The 22,090-nt window shown below is 40.6% G+C and overlaps 1 protein-coding gene across 4 annotated transcripts in view; it reads right to left on the bottom strand.

The window, feature by feature from the left end:
- Positions 1 to 992: 992 nt before the first annotated feature.
- Positions 993 to 22,090, bottom strand: part of nisch (nischarin) — a 28,307-nt gene continuing 7,209 nt past the window's right edge. For 2 of the 4 annotated variants that reach the window (XM_085159449.1, XM_085159452.1), the window contains exons 7-28: positions 21,678 to 21,773; positions 21,428 to 21,580; positions 20,453 to 20,521; positions 20,043 to 20,228; positions 19,157 to 19,285; positions 18,848 to 18,961; positions 16,505 to 16,700; positions 11,379 to 11,497; positions 10,927 to 11,021; positions 9,756 to 10,031; positions 9,157 to 9,452; positions 8,540 to 8,754; positions 7,941 to 8,353; positions 7,454 to 7,638; positions 7,302 to 7,365; positions 6,983 to 7,121; positions 6,607 to 6,757; positions 6,289 to 6,408; positions 5,391 to 5,552; positions 4,842 to 5,014; positions 4,214 to 4,404; positions 993 to 3,468 (exon numbers count right to left, since the gene is read on the bottom strand). In XM_085159449.1, the coding sequence (XP_085015575.1) occupies positions 3,141 to 3,468; positions 4,214 to 4,404; positions 4,842 to 5,014; positions 5,391 to 5,552; positions 6,289 to 6,408; positions 6,607 to 6,757; positions 6,983 to 7,121; positions 7,302 to 7,365; positions 7,454 to 7,638; positions 7,941 to 8,353; positions 8,540 to 8,754; positions 9,157 to 9,452; positions 9,756 to 10,031; positions 10,927 to 11,021; positions 11,379 to 11,497; positions 16,505 to 16,700; positions 18,848 to 18,961; positions 19,157 to 19,285; positions 20,043 to 20,228; positions 20,453 to 20,521; positions 21,428 to 21,580; positions 21,678 to 21,773 (3,870 nt within the window). In that variant the 3' untranslated portion in view covers positions 993 to 3,140. Of the gene's footprint in view, positions 3,469 to 4,213; positions 4,405 to 4,841; positions 5,015 to 5,390; positions 5,553 to 6,288; positions 6,409 to 6,606; positions 6,758 to 6,982; positions 7,122 to 7,301; positions 7,366 to 7,453; positions 7,639 to 7,940; positions 8,354 to 8,539; positions 8,755 to 9,145; positions 9,453 to 9,755; positions 10,032 to 10,926; positions 11,022 to 11,378; positions 11,498 to 16,504; positions 16,701 to 18,847; positions 18,962 to 19,156; positions 19,286 to 20,042; positions 20,229 to 20,452; positions 20,522 to 21,427; positions 21,581 to 21,677; positions 21,774 to 22,090 lie in introns of all 4 variants that reach the window. The other 2 variants (XM_085159451.1, XM_085159450.1) reach the window with 2 other exon arrangements.

The following is a 22,090-nucleotide window of genomic DNA, read 5'->3' as shown; positions in this document are numbered from 1 at the left end:
TTTCGGGTGTGCATGTGGTTACAATTTGGCCACCATGACCGACGCTTCAGTAGAGATCAATGAGCCACTGCACTGATCGTTCAGGGCTGGTACCAGAGTTCTATCTGGACGCAGCGTTTTCAGTGGGAGAAACATCCAAGTGACTTCTTCAGCCTCAGCTGACTGCAGGTTTCCCCAACCAATAAATTTGCATAATCACTGAAAGTAGCACCACTGGTGAGCTGAGAGGTCAGTTTCTTGATCATTAATATGCATATTAATATGTTATGACCCTTGATTAACAACCATTGATCACTGACAATTGATCAATGACCATGAATACCATTCACAGAGTTGGGGAATGCTTCTTTTAATATTTTAAATACTGACAAAACAGCAATTTATGGAGACATTATTTTATTGTTTTTTTAGCTTATTTTTTTAAATAAAGTGCATTTAACTTAAAATTAAAGAGAACTCCTAATCAACTCCAACTTGTCCTTCTCAAATAGATTTTTAATTTAACTAAAGCCAGCTTATCAAATTTTGCAGTCTGAGTTTTAAGGCTTGCCAGACAACCTGCTCATCGGCTACTAAAATATCACAAATACAAAAAAGGATATTTCTACTTTGCAACAACAAATTATTTATCTTCTGTCACCACAATATAAAGGTAAAGAACAAAAGCACAGTGGAGTCCTCACGGTGACTGAGGTGTGAAGGAAAACATACAATTTTCAGTCTTTATGAGTTTTACTTCTGCTGAGCTAGCAGAATGAGTAAGAAACTGACTTGTAGTGTAATCAGCACATCACTCGCAGTTCTTTTTATTTCTTTTGCTGCCGGTAAGCTGAATATTTGTCAGTCATTTTCCACAGAAGCGCAGAGTGAACAGACCTCCTTTGGTTTTGGTCAGATTGCTGCATCAGCTGAAAAGTTTGCAGACTGTGGTTAAATCCTGCTGATTTTTTCAAAGAACCAAACCGCCAAAATAGGAATTAATATTTCATGGGAAAGCTTTCAGTTTCATTTTAATTCAGTGGTATTTCCCGTTTACAATGCCCAATAATGTTAAACAACAGTGGTGACGGGTGGGAGAGCATCCTATCTGTCATTTGTATTGTAAGAAAAACAAAATTACATAAAACACAAAGCAAAATATATTAAAAATAACACTCGATGATAATACTACATTTCCGAGTTCATGATGATAATAATATCAGGACCCTTGTGTCTTTTTACAAAATAAGCTTCAGGATGGGAAACATCCGTCTGTCCAAAAGCAACAATTATATTAATATCATATTATTAAAAAGCTTCATTATACAGTTCAGTAATACTGCTTCATCAGTTATAATGTGCAAGAAATAAAATGTTCAGAGAGAAGATTGTGCCGAGCAACTGTGTGTTTGTGCTATTTCAAATGAACCCCCCCGATCTTATCATCAGTCAGGCTGAACACACAAAGGAATAGGAACACACACACACAAAAGCTATTTTTGGTTTTAAAGCCAGTAAATAAAAGCAAGTAAATCAAATAACTTTGGAGTTATTTAAATGTTTTCTTTCCTGTTTTGATAAAGCTACGCTAGCCTTTTCCCTCTGCTTCCAGTATTTGTGCTAAGCTAGGCTAAACATGTCCAGCAAATGGAGGTGATCCACCTTCAGATCCGACTCTGGATAAGACGAAGTCTTAGAAGATGAACCAGAACATAATCCTGAATTAGGAGTATTGGAGCTCCCGTGGACCCTGTGCAGCGCCCAATGCTGTGCAAATCCAGTCTGTGTGTGCAACATCTACAACCCCCCCTCCCCCCACCCCCCCAAAAAGAAAAAAATATATAAAATTAAAAAAATTAAAAAAGAATATACAATGCATGTTTAGATGCTTTACAAGAAGGAGAAGTTGTGCCAAAAAAAAAAAAAAGTCTCAGGATTTTGGCTTCGTACAAGGTCACGGGCCTCTTCTCCTGTCTCCTGTCACTGTAATCCAGTGATGTGCAGACACTACTGAGGGAGAAGGAGCCAGATTCCCACCAATCTGTAAGAAGAATGACTGCTGGGCTCAGATTTTTCAAATTACGGTGGTCACTGTCTCAGATTAGGCGATTGCAGGGTCATAAAATCCTGCATTTTCTTGCCTGAGAGACATAAGGGTCGACATTTTGCTCTATGACCAATTATGTTCATCTCTCACAACAGCAGGAAGGCGGCGCCATATAGAAACTTCCTGGAAAAGAATGTAAACAGACAACAGCAACCAAAGTGTTGTGTGTGACTCTGTCCTCCCGCTCTGCTTCACATAGCTCTCCATTAGCCTTGATAACCCTTTTCTATTTGGCACCCCATCACATACAGGTCGCTGAATTTCACTGATGCTTCACGGTCTCTGGTCACTACTTCTACTCTCTTTCTGTATAAACACCTGTTGAGAGCAAAGCAGATTCAGGCCGTGGGTCCTCCAATCTTACGCAGCTGGTACCGCTACAGGAGACCAAAATAATCCAAACAACTCTGATAACATCACTATCATGTTTAGTTATAAACAGCTTAGTGGCATTCTGCGCTTCTACTGGTCAACATCAAAGAAGTGGAAGAACCAAAGTCACAGCACTGGTTTTCGCCCATTATGACGTACCCTTTTTGTGTTCTGACCAGAGTCGACACCCTCCGTCATCTGACTGGGCCGCAATTGTACTGATAGTGAGAAGTCTAAGCTCAGGATAAAGTCTCACTAAGCTTCACACTGTGTTCAATCGGTGGCCTGTTCCTCCATCTTCAAAGAACCGAAATGCTGAGAACCGAAATGCTGAGAACCCCCCCCCCAAAAAAAGCACCGAAATGCTTTCATCATCTAGTGCAGTGAATCTCAATATTTTCACCCACGACTCCACCCCAGTTATTATTAATTTCTGTCAATTATTAACCAAAAGAGGGAGGAAATTTAATTTTGTGTTCATCCTCCGCATAGAAATCTCTCCTCATCTTCAGATCAGATTTCTCTTCCCGATGTCCCTCCTGCAGTGACTCCATGGCCCAACACTGAGATTAAACCAATCAAACCCTGAGTCCATGTGTAAATGAACCCAATCACATGATGACTCCACCCACCAACCAGCAGCTGAGCAGTCACCTTTTTGTCTGTCATCGCTGTCAACCAATCAGCCCGTGAGCTCAACAGGAAGCTCTCGGCTGCACAGCACCTCCCACTGTCGAGCGAGGAGCGAAATCAGCCTCTCTCTGCTGTCGGCTCCCGGGACAAAAATGCACCACTGCACCTCGCCCTCTGCACCCCTGCTGGCCACACCTCCTCTGGGATTAGCTTCATTGCTGCTGACAGCAAAGTGGTCCATGGTGAGGTGGCAGAGGAGGTCGGGGCCGGGCAGGTCGTCAAACACGAGAGTCAGAGCCTGGGGGTACGTCTGGTAGCCCAGCAGCACCCGGTCCAGGTCGCGGATCCTCCGGGCCTCACGCAGCTGGTACCGCTCCCTGCAGAGATTGCAACTGTCAATAACATCCAGTTATACTTATTTCTATTAAGGAAAAAAAACAACTCTAGTGCTTTAAACATGCATTTCCAATGTATACTGAGACTGGGAATAGTCTATTTTCACACTGTAAACATGTGAGGTTACTGAAACTAAGAGGCTTCTATCCACGGTGTGGAGAACACAACAGGAAAGTGATGCTGGTGGTGGACTTACAACTTAAAATGGAGCGTGCAGACTGTAAAACATATTTAAAAGAATAAGTGAGAATAAAGAGAACCAAAACAACAAAGGGCCAGTAAAATGTGGGGTCGGGATCAGCAGGAACTGTCGGACTGAAACCTAAACAATCAAAAAGAGCCAGTATGTTACAGTTTCCTGTTCCTCTTGACAGTTTCTGAATTGATGCTTCTCTTTGGCTTCATTGAGCACAGACTTGAGCTGTGTGTTTTCCTTCAGTATTTCAGACTAAGCTGTCTGCACAGTACAATCTCAGCTGGTCTCCGTCTCCTCTTCTTCCTCTTTTTCTGTTGCAGACGAGGACAAACAACAATTTTTTTTTCTTGCGGCCAACTTGTGACTCAGACCAAGTTTAGGGGCGACACAGAACACAGAATTGATTTTAATTTTCTAATACCTGTTGGACTTTCTTCCCCACTTTAAGGCCGTTGTCGTGCATAATTCTGCTCTATCATAACACCCCTGTATACAGGCTGTTTGAAAATGTTTTATTTCTTTGTTCACACCTGGATGGAGGTTCTTTAGCGAAGTCTGGCAGTGGATAGCTGACATAGTCTTCATCCAGCAGGAACACATCAGTGCTGGTTAGGATCAGAGTCCTGGGCTGGAGAACTGGAGACCGGGCAGAGCCTAAATCAGAAGAGGAGGTGCCTGAGAGTGCAGAGCCTTGGCTGGGTGGACTACTGGGGATCTGGACCTGGTGGAAAATAACCATAATAAAAATAGAGAAAACCAAGAAGCTCAGAAATTGAAAACAGGAATTATAAAACCAGAAAAACAAGACTGGATTTGATTCTTTATCTAGAACATCAGTTTTCAGCAACAGTCAAACAGTCAAACAGCTTTAAGAGTTTATCACAATGTTACTGGAGGCCAAATTACTGTCATCCAAAATGCTCACAGTGTCATTATTACCACAGTAGCCCGTTCACACATTTAGCAGATACAGAGGAGTGTGAACATTAACTGGAAGTCACGTTTCTAGCGACATGAACATCCAATGTTGCTTCTCTTTTATAGATCCTTTTATATTCACAAGCTCATTGTGGCTGCAATTATGTGCACACTGAGTTGGCCTGAGAAGATCCTGCTTCCGCTCCTGTGTGCAACGTTTCTCTAAGAAGAAGTTCTTACCTGGAAGACCAGCAGGTACAGCAGGACGTTAAAGGAGCATGGGGAGGAGGACGCCACGCTTGCTGGAGTCTTCCTCTCTGCTACGATGAAGGTCAAATCTCCCATCTCCTCCTCACTGGGATAAATGAACTTCACCTTGCTGCTGTGGACCAGCTCGTAGTTCTGCATCTTACCTGCAGGGGGAGACAAATTTACATCTATTACGATGATCATTGCTTACTGGTGGTCTGTACAGATTTTATATTTGGTCAAAAATAATACATTACAAAAATAAACACTTAAATAGATGTTTTTCAACATTCTTGAGTTCTTAATTTTGTACAATGAAGAGTAATCTTTACTGAATATATTGAACTATGATGTTATCTATGAAGCAACCAAGAATAAGTCCCTTCACAGTGTCATGATATATAAAAGTCTAAGAAGTCAGAGAAAATCAAGATCCATACAGAGAGGAAGAGCTGTCTGTTAACACGATGTGGGTTTTATACTTTAATATTATATATTCACTCTTACTAGGACAACAGATGCCACCGTTGCCCGAGTTACCTGTGCTTGTGTTGGTGAACTGCGAGTAGAAGTCCTGATCGGATGGCTCTGGAGGAGGAAGCTGCTGCTGCAGACTGAGAGCTGACATCAGCTCCTGCAGGAAAACGCTCGTGCCATAGCTGTCTCTGCTCAGACAGCACACCACATAATCTGCTGAGTGACCTACAGGAGGGAGAATCGATGGAAAGCTAAGAAAATCATACAGACATTATTTATTTATTTATTTAAAAGCAATTCACTCTTAAAGGGGGCCCATCACATCTTTCCTTACTTTCTGTCATACAACTATACATACATAGATGGATGTGCAAATTAAATATGGCCCAAAATGTAAAAGTTCAGGCTTAAAACTGCTTTTACATTTTGGCCCCACTATTTGCTCATGGTAGGTCACTCTTTGAAAAAAAGAAAATAAGAATTTCCAAGTTAAATCCCAGTTCATTCCTGGAAACTCATAACACTTTTTTTTTCACAATTATTTAATTTTAATCTACCGGTAATAAATCGCCAGAACAAGCACTACTGACGCTCTTCACAGATGGTGGAGCTGATGTGCAGCTGCTGGATGTGTGACTCAGGTTTGCTTGTAACAAAGTGGGTGTTAATGTAATTTTAGGCAGGTTTTTTTTTTTTGTTTTAATAAATGGTATTATTTATTATTTTCCTTTAAAAAATTGCAGTTTCCTGTCTTTACGTGCACACACACCTCCTGCCTTATCACCACAAGTAAATTTCTATTTTATGAGAAAGTGCTGCGCGTTCAGTAAGACGAGATAAATCTAATAGGACAGGCACACAACTCGCAGTATGAGTAAAAAAGCAAAGCTTATCTAGTTGAGTCCAAGAATAAAAATATAATGTTGGAATGTCATGAGAGAACAGGCGTAAAAGCACCCACCTACGACTCTGAAGTACTGATCAAACAGCCCAACGTTGATGGCCAGCAGATCAGAGAGTCTGATGGACATACAGCAGCACAGACATGTGTCTGGATCTCCAGAGTCTGATATGTCCAACACTGACAGAAACAGACAGAAAGAAAAAAGGAATCGAGATTTAACAAAAATGATCCCAGGGACACCACTCAGAGACATATTTTATAACTCAAACAATTGCAAAAAGCGCAATAATTCAGAAAAGAAATTTCAGGAATGACTCGACACAGTGATGGATAAACGTCCCGTTGACCGGGGCCAGTCACATGAGTAAATTTTACCTGAATGATGACCCAGTGTAGTGGCCAAATCCTCCAACAGGAAGTAGATTGAATCAGTGGAGAGTAGCAGACAGCAGGTGAGTTCAGTCTCAGGAGATTTGTAGAGAATCACAGACAGCCACAGCACCTGTCTCACCTCCTCCGCCTCAGACTGATATAAGTGATATATATATATTTTAAAAATGATTCATAGAATATAGAATAAAGATTTAAGACCTGTCCTAAAGTTTATTTATCTAACACAATCACTACAAACAGTAGTTATTAGAGTTATTAGAAAATTACTGTGTTCTGATTTGAGCTCTGTTTACAAGCAAAGTGATCACTCAGAGAGTGATTTCTTGTAATGCATATGCTTCAAAAAAGGGTTTCTTACCTGTGCTATATATCTGTGGAAGTAGGTGAGCAGCTGCTGCTCTCCCAGTCCAGCCATGAGCTTCAGACCCGGTGACAGACCAGGAATGAGGTGGGGAGAGGGTTGGTTCTCCTCCATGTGAAGACGGGAAGAGTCCCAGCTGTGAAAGAAAAGGAAAAGACAAAAAGAAAAACATTTCAGTCCATAAATATCTGGACAATGACACAGCTCTTTGTGGTTTTCCTCTGTCAACCACATCAACGTGTGGTTGAAATGCAGACTTTCCGCTTTAATACAATTTTATTACTCTAGACTTGATGCTAATATTTAAAGGCTGTACCTGCTGGAGCCATGTGACTGCTTGGTATTGGAACAACAGCACTGGTCTCTGGATCTATAACGGCCTGAGGACACAACAACAGAGCTGTAATACTTGGAAAAGAAACCAGAAGAGGTCAAACAAAATAAAAAAAATAAGAGTCTGGTCTTCACCTTGTGAGAACTCACCTTGCTGTGGACAGAGCCTGGAGGGCTGGGGCAGGGCCACCACCTTCAGCCCCTCCAGAGCAGACCTTCGTTGGCTCAGCAACCCCAGAAAGGAGCTCTTGTTCTGGACCACAGGAAAGCACACCAGCAGCCTGTGATCACCCAGCAGCAGCTCCACAGTGTGACTCCTCCTAGTGGACACAATATGACGATGGAAAAAAAGAGATAAACACAGATTTAAAGAAAGAAAATCAAGGAAAAAAATGTTTTGTTTATTGCTGTTTATTTTTATTTATACCAAATTTGACCAACAGCTTTTTCTTGTCCCTGAACTTCACATCATCTTTTTTTTCTCAGGTGCTGAAATATATTCAGATTTCTTTGCTTTGTTCTAACAATTTTATATAAACTAATGAAATTATCTATTTAGAACATAAACATACATGTCAGAGTTCAAGTCTAGAGTTACACCATCCACTCACACCATCTTTACCTCTGGGGATGTTGTGGGTCCGAGCAGGATGCATTGCTGACTTTGTCCCCCACCTGAGCATCTCTCTCTCTGGGGTGAAGCACCACAGAGCCGAGGGGTACACGGACTAGCCTACAAAAGGAGGAGGAGAGACGACGAAGGCCAGCATTGGGCTTCTCTATTTCTGACAGCTCTCTGAAGTCCATCTTCAGCACCCACAGTTGTCGGTGGGTGAGGAAGAACAGAGAGGGAAAGCTGGGCTCCTCAGATAAGATGTCTGAAAGGAGGGGATTAGTGTTGAGGACAGATGACGAAGAGGAGGGCATGAAGAGGACGGGATAGCCTCCCTGCGCCCCTTGACTTTCCTCCAACTCCCAGGAGTTGATGAGAGAGCGGGGAAGGAGTTGACGAGTGTTGGAGAGCTCTGGGTCAACCTGTAAGAAAGAAGGCATGTTCCTGTTTCTAAATATGACTTATGGTAAGTTAACAGCTCTATTTTTATCTTTAAAAATGCAATCAAAGAATCTGAACTGGATAAAATGCAACACAAATACAAATATTCAAAACCACTGACTGCATCTGAATATTAAACTGAGGCTGCTTATGTGTCGCTCTCTGACCTGAAGCAGCACCGTGAGCTCAGATCTAATCTGCTGAAGCTCCTCAACCTCAGAGAAGATGTAGAACCAACGGGCTGGTTTTGCTTGCAGTCCAAAGGCAAGACAGGAGTCTGGGAGCTCAGCTTGGGAAGAGAGTGAGAGCTGGGAGTACGGGAGCAGGAGGTCCACCTGGAGGCTGAACAGCACTTCCTCCAAAGGCAGACTCAGATCTTGGTCTACAGACAGGAAAACAAAACACACATCTTAATATTTTATTCAATATTACAGGACTACACATCATGCATTTGCAGTGTTCTCTCAAAGGTTTAACACATAAAGATACGCCATATAATAAAAAAAAAAAACAATAACAATCCTTATATTTAAGAAGCCAAACCATCTAGTGTTTACAATTTGCAAATTAAACCTTGTGAGATTTTTTTTAATGTCTTTCTCATCAGATTAGGTTGGAAACCAACATTGACATCAAAATCTAGTTAGTCTCAGTTAATTTATAACAGAAGTGTTGTAGAAGTGAACTAGATTTCTTCTAAATTGAATTTGTGCGTCAGATGGAGATAAAAATGACAAAACAGCTTCCAAGTTTGCTCCAGTCTGCATGTAGACGGTGTGCTTACCCATGTTCTGATTGGCCCTTGTGAAATCATGTGATGAGCACAGCAGGCCCAACAGTTGGTCCGCAAGCACCAGGCATGCCACCTTCTGCTTCACCACATCCTCCTCCACCTGAACACAGTAGCACCACAGAACCCGGCGGACCTGGACCTCTTCCTGTTTCTCCTCACTCTGCTCCTCCTGATGGCCACCAGGCTCCTTTGCAGTAGGAGCAGGGAGCGACATGAAGGAGGGGCCGACCAGCTCCTCCACAGAGTCATCCAGACTCATCTCAAAGTAGCCATCAGTGGACCCTGGACTGGAGTAATAAACACAGAATGAGCTAAAAATCATCTTCAGGTCTTTTAAGTTACAAATTTCTTCCGTGTTTATAAGTTGATTATCTAAAATGATCTGTCTGTTGTTATAAATATGCATCCAAAGGATCATTTCTCTAATAGCTTTAAAAACAGCTGGAATATAACATTGATCTGATGAATTATAGAGGATTTCACACGCAGTAAAGAAATTTTAGAATCTCAGAAACCTTTTGACTCTGCAGATTCAGTGGGAATCTCTGGAATCCTCAAATTCAGTAACAGAATATATCTGGTTTAAATACCTGGGGCTGCCCACTTCAGTGCCCTCTACATGAGACTGAACCTCTCTGGATTCAGAGCTCTTTTCTTCCTCTCTCTCCTGCTCCTTCTCTTCCCCCTCCTTCTTCATCTTCTGCTGCCTCAGGGTGAAGCTGAGATGCTGCGTAAGCTGGGTGATGAAGTCCTTGTTGGAGGAGGAAAGGGAAAGCAGGTGAGAAGGAAGCAGAGGACACCAGGCAGCACTGCACGAGGAGCAACTGGCCTCAACGGGTCTGGATGAGGAAGAGGAGCAGACACAACTGGAGGGGGGAGAGAGGAGAGACAGATGTGTTTTTTTATTGCTTTTGTTTAATATAAGATAAAAATGTCAGCACATAAATACTGTTACCACAGCTTAGTTTAGCTCATCCTGCTTATGTGTTAACTGTCAGATAAATACAAGCTCACTGAAAACACTCTTATCACCAAAAAGAGGATGATGGTTACGCCCCTTACACACAAGTCACGGGTCACAAACCTGTTTAATACTGTGCTGTTGCTGATATATGAATTCAGGGAGCATATTTACAATCCCCAATTCCCAACGGCTTCAGGAGTGTGTTGGCAGGTCTATCTAAATGGTGAATGGACTGGTTCTACTCTCCTTGAGAACTCAAAGTACTTTAAAACCACATATCTCTAATCATATTTCAAGTAATTATCATCATAGAAATATTTTTGGTAAGTGTGCTTTTTACGTTTTCTTATTGTATGTGTAATTAGCGTGGCATTTTGTCCAGGGCTCTGATTGGAGGAGCCAGAGACACTCACCCTGGACTGAGCCAATAACATCATATCAAGCACCATAGAAGTAAGACTGGAGGATAGCCTTATTTCCTCTCAGTTTATTTTTTTAATCAGGCCTGACTGGTGAATGAATATATAGATGCACATTTTTATTGGTTTGTTTTTTAATGTAAAGCTTTGCTTCTATCCCAACTCATTTACACAGGAACATCCAAATATCAACAGAAAAACCAAGATTGGCAAGACTGCTGTCGTTGAATAGTGAGACTTCTACAAAGACTTATTCAATCACATTTCTGCTGTTGAATTATTGTCACTGAAACTCAATAACCTCCGTATATATTAGATGTTAAAAAGCCAATTTTAATTTTAAATGTTATGGTAACAGCACAATTATCTGATACTGACCATACAGTAGCAGAAGTAGAAGTAGTAACAGTAGTAATGCTTGTAGAAGCCCCAGAGTGAGTGTGTTCAGACAAACTGACAACAGGCTGTTGCATCTGAAAACACAAAGACACGCAACAATAAAGATCAGCTGACTCTAAACAAGATCTACCTCCACCTGAACACCTCACATGCAGTTTTGTGCTTTCACCTGTCCAAAGTGATAATATAATAAGAATTTTACTGTGTTCCTTTGATGTGTTTGCTTTCTTTAAAATTAGCAGCAACCCTCAAACATTTTGCACAAACATATCAGGGAGATTTTAAAGTAATACATGTAATTTAGGATCATTTATAATTAAGTAACCAATACTACCCCTCCCATCTAACCAAACACTTCCCCTTCTAACTAATATTCTATTGGTGTGATGGTAACAGACCCCTCCCATTTCCAATGCTTGTGTGTGTTTAACCTGTGCAGAGTCAGCAGACGGGAGGTGTGTGTTGGTGCTAAAGCTTGCAGGGGGAGGTGTAGGATCCACAGGAGTGGGAACACTGGGGGGAACTGGGGCTTCTTCTCTGTTCGTCACATCTGAAACAGGAAAGCAAACACAGCGATGCTGGGGGGTGAAATCATTGGCAGGTGTGATACCCTTGGTTTGAGGGTATCACATCTTGGTTAAAAGCTAAATCATTTAAATTTAAGTACATAAACTGCTATTAACAAATGGAATTACGTTCCACAAAATAATAGCCATGAATAAGGATCAGCAAACATGCTTAAATGTTTAGTTTTGAAAGATTAGTATCCACATCTTGTAAAAAGGTGGTTAGTGAACAGGTGTCACAGGAACTACAGCAAAACATTAATGTCAGCAGTGGTATTCTCAAGCTATAACCTCTGGGGCTGAAAAATGAAGCCAATCCAGAAACTGTAAAAACTGCAGTTTCTCTAACAGCCACATGAGGCTGGCTCCATAACTGAGTCAATCCTTATAGACTCCCATGTTATAATGGTCAGATTCTATTGAACTCCACCTCCTTCATAACCACTATATTATCTATCTATCTATTAGGGGTGCAATGATACACAAAATTCACGGTTCGGTTTGGTTCGATACTTTGGTTTGATATTTTTTCGATACAAAAAAATGTTCATGGTTTTTTAATTTGTCATTTATTAAAATTATAAATATATATTTTAACTCAAAAGTACAGTTTTTAAATTTAATGTTGCTGAAACAACAAAGTACTCAAAAAATAAATCTATCTGATCGAGAAATCACTCATCTTTGGAAAAGAGAGGTTATTACAGAGAAATGGCTCTTTCCAAAATAAAAGCTATACTATACACTTCTTCTGGGGTATACTCTCAGCAGCATATTAAACATATCAGGTCCCCATAAGGAGAATCATGTGCTAACGGCTGTCTAAATGAGTCGGGTAAAGTTTGTAGCATGCGTGCTTGTTGTTTTTGTCTGCTTCCACTTGTCTTTGCACTAGGATGATGTCGGTGTAAATGTGCAGTCATATTCATTGTGTTCCCACTAGTGCTGTCAGCGTTAGTCTGAAATGACGTTAACGCCACAACACGGCAAATCTCCGTTAACGAGCTACCGCGGATCGCCCCGTGCATGGGGCTGGACAGTGTCAACAATTGCGTGGCACATCCAACATACCGTTTTACTTTTGTCCATGACGTGCTTACCTTCAGGGTCATACTTCACATGAAGACCAAAATAGTTCCAAAGGCCAGATCTGAATGAGGGTGGGGAGGTTCAATTTGCCATGTTGCAATGAGCTTAGCTTCTGTCTTGCTAGCTTGTGCTGCGCTCAGTGGATCTGCGCTCGACGGTGCAGCCTAGGAGTAGTCGAACGCAGATCCACTGAGCTCTCAACACAGACAACATCGTCAGAAGAAAAGTTGATAAAATAAATTTAAAAATTTGTATTGTTCATGCATATGCATACCGAACCGAAAGCACTGTATCGAACTGTTCAATATGGATACAAGTATTGTTGCACCCCTAATACACACATATACATATATATACACATATACACACATATGTATGTATGTATGCATATAATGTCCACCAGCTGTTTATTTGTCCCTTCAGTGAAGATGATGCCTCCCTTCCTGATGTAACATGGAAACAGATGATACCAGCAGTAATTCAGAGGTCTGGAATCAGGCTTTTTTTTAATGGTTTTTGTTTTGAGATATAGCAAGATTTTATTTAAGAATTAAAAAGAGTGAAAATTAAGTGTTATGAGGGCTGTCAATCTCCAAGTCTGAGCTGGAGGAAAGGCTTTACAGTTTGGTTCAGAGAGACTTGTCTTTATTTAGAAAGCTGTTAGAGCAGTTTATGAGCTTTACATTGTGTACAGTTTCATCACTGTTCCACTTAGCTGCGTTTTATGTATGTGGCTAGAGACGCATGACTGACAGAAAAGTTCAGGATATCCTCAACAGAAATGAGCTTTACTGACTCATCCACTTATATCTGACTCTTTTCACAAACTTTTACAGCTTAAAGAGTAAAAAGTAGCGGAGACCCGGCATATTGTCAGCTGAGGTAAACAGCAGATGGACAGCCTACACTCACTACCAGTGTTGGGTAAGTTACTTTAAAATAGTAACTTAGTTACATTACTAGTTACTTCTCTCAAAAGTAACTCAGTTACTTCAAGTTACTCGTTACTTTCAAAGTAACTAGTTACTAGGGAAAGTAACTTTGGTTTTACTCAGAATTCTCTTGTTAATGTGTTGCTTCCACAACTTTGCCAGTCTTCTTGCTTGCTCACTTGCCACAAGTGCACTGTGCCACCTACCAATAGAAAGGAAAAGATAATGTGCATTTTTCCACGAGAGAAATCCCATGCCTGGACCATCATTGACCGCTGCCATGATTCTAGCCTATGTCACAGCGTCATGTGTACCTTTTACATCCAACACAAAAACTGCAGTCGTGATGCTTTGATTGTACTCAACTTACTGTACTGTAACTCGGAAATTCTGCCTTCTGAATAGGAAGATGTAGGTAACACCAGACTGCAGATGAGCTGCATACAGGGCTGGACGGGGACAAAAAAATCGGCCCGGGCATTTTGACTAGAGACTGGCCATTATAGGAAAAATCATAAAGCCTTTGAATGAAAACAAACGCTGTTGTGACAGTGATGTACACTGTTTTGATGGTATATATGCATCAATCGTTTGTTGTAAGATTGAGATAATTATTTTTTAAAAGCTAGACATTTTAAATGAGAATAAGAAAGAAAAGTATTTCTTTGTGCCCACCTCTCCGTGTTAATGCCCTACCTGCCCCCCTGGCAAAACTTTGCTAGATCCGCACCTGCACAGTTACCAGCTGTCAACTACCTAAAAAGGATCCTGGGGTTATCTGTCTCTCAGAAACAGTTCATAGCTTCCCTTCAACTCATTTATGTCACCTAAAAGGTAAACCTGTTTCTCCATCACCTGTTCAGCTCTGATGATTCAGTAAGGACATCTCCTGGTTTCATCTTCATGTTTCCCTCTCACCAGATAACCAAACCGATATCATGACCAGCAGCTTTTTTGCAGCTGTGGCTCCAGCAAACATCAGCTGATACTAGAAATTAATATTAAATCAATTCTAACAACAGCTGATCAAGCTTAAAAGTGCTGCTGTTGTTTAGCGCGACATCGGCTGGTTTCCTCTTTCTGGCGCAAAGTGGGCGATAAACAAACAAGAGAGCCGATAAGCTGATCATTGATCAGTTTTCATGATTGAAGTAGAAACGGGAGAGGGAGGGGGGAGAATGAAAGAAGAAAAGGCAGCTGTGCAGCGTAAAGACAGAATAACTCCAGCTTTGTGTCTTTTTCATTGTAGCTGAATTACGGGACAAACTGTTCCTTTTCGCCTCAATAAGAAACGCGTAATATTTTCTCTGAATACCAGACGGGACGGTTGGCAACTCTAATAACTTATGAACAAAATAAAGTTCAACATCAGTAACATCATAGCACCCACCCAGCTGTATAGAAACTCCGTCATGCTAGCTAGTACGCAGTACGGAAAAAGTCAGAATAACGAAAATAAACTCCACCTAAACTTGGTTTATATCTGACCCAGATAGACTGCAGGTCACAACTTCTTACCTGAAGTTCAGTTCACACTTGGACCGGCGGCCGCCTCGGGTCTCTTTTCCTTCTGCGTCCCCTTTCCCTCATCCACCTGCTGGCCTCCACCACTTGCCAATGTTACAGAATCTGTGGTGGAAGCTCCGCGATAGCCACCACACGAAGTAACGAGTAACGACCCTATCTAAATCCCAGTAACGACTAACGCGTTCCTGATTTTGGCATAATAACTAGTTACCGTGCTCGTTACCACAATAATAACGTAGTTACTGTAACGCGTTACTTAATAACGCGTTAGTCCCAACACTGCTCACTACTAACTGCGGCCTGAGTTTTGAGGTGACTCAGGGGTAAAAACATAAAATACCAGAAAACATTTTTGCACACCCATGTCTTTTTATTATTCCTGATTTATTTAGTACGTGGTCCCTCGTTTATCACGGGAGTTACATTCTAAAAATAACCCACGACAGGTGAAATCGCAAAGTAGCCAAGTTTAATTGTTTTCAATTATCATAGATGTTTTAAGGCTGTAAAACCCCTCACTACACACTTTAAACACTTTTCTCAGACAGGCATCAACATTTTCACACTATTCTCTCTTGTTTAAACACTCTCAAAGTTCAAACCTTTGTAGAAAAATAAGTCCAGTATTACAGAATGAAACCAAAGGCACCCGCAGGTGACGACGTTTCGTCGACATTGTTGTGTTTGTTGGGGAGAAAACTTACAAACATACAGTACAGCACTTCAGAGTCACATTGCTAGCGATCGAAGATTTGTGTAAATTTGACAAGCTGGACGTATCCTGTACTGACAGGAGACACGGCACGAGATTGATTGACAATGATCTACAGCCAATCAGGACGGAGAACACAAAAAAAAAAAACATGCAAAATTGCACACAAAAAAGTCTGCGAAACAGCGAGGCTGCGAAAGGTGAACCGTGTTATAGCGAGGGACCACTGTACTTATATTCAATTATTTATTTATTTTTTACACAAACGGCAGCAGCAGAAGTAGCAATTATGAGGTACATTTTACATTTTATATTTTTTAACTCTTTACTGACTGAAGCATGTTTGTCCTATCACAGCCACCGTAGCTAGGATTATGCACTTTAATTAGGAGGGGCATTAAATCAGAATTCAGTTGACTGCAATCTGATATCTGCTAGTGATCTAGCAGTGAGATTTTACACACTGTAATAAAATGCAACAATTGCTTTTAGGCATGAATTCAACATCCTATCTGCTTTGTAGGAAACTCAAGGATGTCGTAAAAAGACATTTCTAAAACTCAACTCAAACATATTCATTTCACAATAACTTAACTAGTTTGTTGATCAACGCCCAATTTATAAATGATTTAGAAGTAGTATTGAACCATCTGGCTGCTGTCCTTGATTAGAAACAAAAACAAACACCCCCCCTCCCTCAGCATGGCACAGCCTGATACATACATGATTACCTTTGCTGGGGCAGGCAGCCTGCTGGGCCGAAGAGGTAGAAGAAGAAGAGGAGGATGTGACAGCAGGGGGAGGAGCGACAGAAGAGGGAGAGCAGGTGGATGGGAGAGGAGAGGAAGAGGAGGCCGGGAGAGGGGAGGGGGAGGAGGAGGAGAGGAGAGGAGGTACAGCAGCAGAAAGCCTGGTCTCCTCACTGATCTGACGGGAGGACAGAGAGGGGGGAAGTCTTCAGAGATCAGCAGTCATCTACACATCACATCACAACTCTACGACCAGCAGCTCCATCAGCAGCAGAGCAACAAATGACCTTTTTTTTTTTTAAAAGATCTAAAGACAATCTCTGATGATATATAAACAAAAAACATAAAAACCAAACTATTTGTAGCAGTCTGGTGCCACTACATAACAGTGAAGTTAATGAGCTAAATCTGTGTGCCTATAGTTTAAACAACTGACAGGTTTTGTAGCTTTAACTCTTTCTTCTATAAAGAGTTTTAAGGGTTATTCCTATTAGGTTTCCAAGGGTTCAACAGTTAACAAACTACAGTGAATATTCTGTGTGCCTCTCTTTGTAAATTTGAAGAGATATTAAAATATTTGGGTTCCCAGTCAATGACTTTTAAACATTGTCATTTAAACAGGAATCAGTTTAATATTTTTACAATTTCTTAAGTGGTGCCAAGATACATGTATGAGAACTTAGGGCATATATACAGTCATGCACACAGAGTCAGTTATGACCCTTTGCTAAGCCTACTGCATGTTTTAGAATTAGTGTTAGTAAAATACTCCAGACTCTATTATGGCTTTGTTTAAATGAGACGAGATGCATTATTATTATAACATGTATTTCATGAATAATAAACAAGTTGTAATTTGGCTTAAGTTTGGTCAGTGTTTGTAGCCTGTGTGAGAAACCTTTGAAGCTTCGCAGGCCATTATGAGTAAAGACTACTTTGGAGGCTAAATATCCAAACAGCAACCCTAAGTCAGTTAAACTTGTTACCTTCCTTCCTGTGATACATACATGTCCTGATGCACTATGCAAAAGCTGCTTAAACACAGATTTAGCTCATACATCAGTTATGTTGCAGTGTGTTAGGTTTTATCTCCACACTGAACGATTTATTTATATTTGATCCATTTTGAATAATTCTGCTGCTGATGTGCAATATGTGTTCAATCAGAAAATGTTAGCATGAAGGTGGTGTCCAACTGCAATTCCTTAGTTACCAAGAAAACTACACAGCGCCTTACACTGAATAATTAACATTAGTACCTAATAAAACCTCTGCTAAACTTTCAAGGCTTCAGGAGCCGTTAGTAAATAATATGATGTCAGAAAAACTATGTTAGTTACATCTAACTGGTGGGTTTGTACACGTCATGATTATTGATTGAGCTACAATCAGGTTAAAGTTATTAAACAACTACAGCAGGTTTCAGGGTTAATTTATCTAAAAGATAGGATGACACAGTTCAACTAACAAAGGCACAGTCTGACTTCAATTTCATTTTCTTTTTATTTATACAGCACCAAATCACAACAACAGTCGCCTCAAGGCGCTTTGTATTGTAAGGCAGACCCTACAATAATAACTTCAAGAATCTGTCACATATGACTGACATCAGTGCACAACATCAGTTTGGTTCCTCTCACAGTGTTCAAGTACACCAATCAGCCATACATTAAACCCACAGACAGGTAAAGATAATTACCTTGTTACAATGAAATTCTGAGTCATTCAAAACAATCAGAGATACACTCAAATGTTGTTGCAGTCCAGGCACGACCCCCTAAGGTAAAGTGACCGCCCCATCAAAGGGAAGGGGAAGAGCAAGCCTGACTCACAGGTCCCAACCCCTCAATGCATCGGACCCAAAGGATCTGCTGCCAGACACTACAGGACAAACCCAGAGGTCCCATATACAGACAGAACAACAAGTGTCACAATAACCTTGTAATGATGAGGGAAATGTCAATAATGCCGTTGTGAAGATATTATAAGTACTTTTCCCATGATTTATACAGCTATGTAAAATAATAATAAACACAAAATCAATAAAAATACAGATATTACTTCTCAGAATTGTTTTGGGGGCGTGGGAGGGACCTACATGATTATAGGCAGGTAGTTTTAATGTTGTGGCTGATCAGTGTGCAACTGCTTTCAGCTTTCTAACATAGATTTGTTCATTGTTTTAGACTGAATAATTTTAGACAATAATAATATGTACTGTGAAAATTTTATCATGTTTCACCACAAACTTACATGAATGCTGCTAGTTTAACTACACAAACTGACACTAAGCCCTTCGGTGGGCCTTAGGGTGACAGAGTCTACCTTCTTGTCGTTGCCGCTCATGCGATCCTTGGCTTCTTTGGCTTTCTGAATGGCTTTCAACACTTCCACAGTGTCCAGCTCCTTTTCCGTCGTCGCATTACAGTCCAGGCAAACCTAAAAACATAGAAAGAAATAAAGGATTAACACAAAGATAAAAATGTGGAGAACAGAAAGACAAGCACTGCGGTGAAGTGGATGATGCAAGTGTATTGTTGTAAGAGCAGTCAGAAAGGAGTGGGGAAAAAAAGCTTGCCGAAACAGTAATAGCATAGGAGGAATAATATTGTGTGGTAGGTTTTGGTTGCACACCTCTGCTGCACGATCCCCAAACTGGGCCAGGACTTTGGTTCTGTAGTCTGGGATGATGCATATGGGGTTACTGGACAGGTTGAGTTTCTCCAGACAGGGCAGAGAGCCGATGTTCCTGATTTCCTCCAACTAGAAAAATACAAACACACACGGTGAAAACATGATGCTGCAAACCTCAGCCAAGGCTGCACACCCCACCTGAATCAAAATCTTTGGTCCAGACAGAACTTGGTTTATGTTGTTTTTTGGGGGGGGTTTAATATTAAGAGGACATCTTTCAGTTTTTATTATTTCTATGTTACATTAATTCCTGGATCTAGTTCCAAAACTTTTAATCCTCTTAGTTGAACCCATATCCAGCTCTGGTACAATGATAGCGCAAATATATCCATTAATATTTTTATACACTGAAGCATGAAATAGTATTTTATAAGTAATGTTGCTAAGAAAAGGGCGAAACAATGGAATCACAGAAACTCTTTGGAGGCGTTTACAAACCAAGGTGTTAACAAACTCTTGTAAATATCAAGATTTTTTATTTATTTATTTTTTAAAGCTATGATCAGACTTATTGTTCGGAAGTACAGCAGGTTTATACTTCTTAAGGCAATTCTTCAAGAAAAGGATACAAACTGAGAAGGAAGAAGCCCTATATATGATGTAAGGTAGAATAAAATGTCAGGTTTAATCATTTCAATACTCGTTTACATCTTTTATATACATGTTTTTTGTTTTCTCTAGTTTTTTAATAACATTTTTACACAGCAATGTAAAAAAAAAAAACTGAGGAGGAAATTTTAGATATGCTGTCTTGCAACAAACCATGAAAAGAGAAATGCTTTTGTATTCTCCCATATGGCCATCAGGGTGTCCTTGGTGTACTTACCTGTGCCAGTTGGTTGTGGCTTAGGTCCAGGCTGACCAGAGAATAGAGCTTTGTGAGACCGGTCAGTCGGTCCAGCTGGTTGCCAGCCAGGCTCAAGGTTTTGATGTTCCCCAGACGAGTGTGAGCTGCTTCCAGAACCTGGAGGTTGTTATAGGACAGATCCACGTGGACCAGATTGTACAGGTGCTGTGAACACAAGGAGGTCATTTCTGTTTACACATTTAAAGAAAACATAACACACATTTAACACCACTACAGTAACATTTAAGACTATAGAAATTGTCCAATCATCCTGAAAATAACAATGTTGTTCATTTTATCAACTATAAAAATATTTTTTGATGTTTCAGGAATTATGTAGACGGTCAAATGAGGCATGACCTGTCCTCATTCTTCATTCTGTCACATACCTGGAGGTTTTCCACTGAGGACAGCTGGTTGTAGCTCAGATCCAGAAACTCCACCTTAGGCATCAGTTTCTACAAGAGAAATAAACTCAGTGTGAGCACACTGATCCAACCAAATCATGCCTTTATTTAAATACCCAGCTGTTTTTATCCCTGTATTTTACCCCAAGACTTGATGTTTGCAGCTCGTTATCGCAGGGATACGGGGCTCTGGCTGTGAGCACAGAAGCATCACAGAGCTGCTGCTTAAACCTTCTGTTTGCAAGTGACAGCTAATAAGCAGAAAGTTGGTTTGAAAGGAACGGCATTAAAAAAAACTGGGAAAAACTTTCCCATTACAAAATAAACAAGGATTGTTTTAAATAATGAAAAAGTATGATGGTGAAATAAGCATGATATGTCCCCTTTAATAATATACATGCAAAACCGAGGAATATAAAATCTTCCCATTGAACTTTTTGTGATTTCCTGTCTCTTTGGGGCTAAAAGAGGCCACCCAAACACATCAGATATTAATGGAAAGCCCAAGATGTTCTCTATTTAATACGTCATGTCCATTACGGGGGACATAAATGAATAGGCCGATTCTCAGGAGCTGTAACTGTAACAGCTTGTTTCTGTGACTGAAAATAACAGAGAGCTGTGAAAAAAAAAAATCAGCATTATGTAGTTTGGTGTTAGGTTTTGTCCATCAGTGTGTTACGATATCTGGGTGGAGATTTTCTGTTTGTTTTTTAAAAAACAATTTTTTCTTATAGCAGAAATCTCATATAATTACGTTGTTTAATTAAACAGACAAAAACTTACAATGTGTATCATCTGGTAATGTTATTATGTAACATTTTATCTGTTATGTGGTGTATTTTTCCATTATTTCACTGTGAGGAAAACAAACAAAAACTGCTTTTAAACATAATTACTGACTGAACTCTGGGTGAAGCTGCTGATGTTGCAGGTTTTGGCGGGTGTGTGTCTCACCACTGAGCTGTCGATGCTACTGATGCAGTTGTGACTCATGTCCAGCGTGGTGAGATTTCTCCACACAGGGATGACAGCGGTGACCGGACACCCAGACTCCACCCCCTCAGGCTCCCACTGCGAGAACTCACTCGCCTCTGGGACGAGGACAGACTGAGGTGTCACATAAATGAAACACACGTCAGAATCAGTATAGTGCAACACAGAACAGTAATACTCAGACATGTACTGTATTTGATCTAAAATGTACCATCATAGATTCGGTGGAGCGATGGATGCTCATCGTCACCAAGCTCGACCTCAGAGAGGACAAACCAAGAATCTGCTGAGAGCTGCACTCGGTGATCTGAAGACAGACACAACAGTAACATTGTAAAAAAACATCCCAACACAGTTTAATAAACTGATGACGTTCTTAAACGCAAATCCTCTGTCCTTTTACACCAGTACTCAAAGACTGAGTAAGCACGTTCAGCAAAAAACAAAACTAAGGCAGGTCTGTGTGTTAAAAGCTGAAGGACTTATCTTACCACTGATCATTTACATTTGGATAAACTTGAAAGAGTGATAAGGGATACTGCATCAGCATTTCTATTCTTTTTTCTGTTTGAACTCTGAAGTGAAATTCAGATTAAAATAAAATTATTCAGATCAACAGCTGAG

Source organism: Neolamprologus multifasciatus, chromosome 5, assembly GCF_963576455.1.
Source record: "Neolamprologus multifasciatus chromosome 5, fNeoMul1.2, whole genome shotgun sequence".
Taxonomy (NCBI): Eukaryota; Metazoa; Chordata; class Actinopteri; order Cichliformes; family Cichlidae; genus Neolamprologus; species Neolamprologus multifasciatus.
Note: the sequence above shows the minus strand (reverse complement) of the source record. Positions and strands in the feature narration are given on the sequence as shown.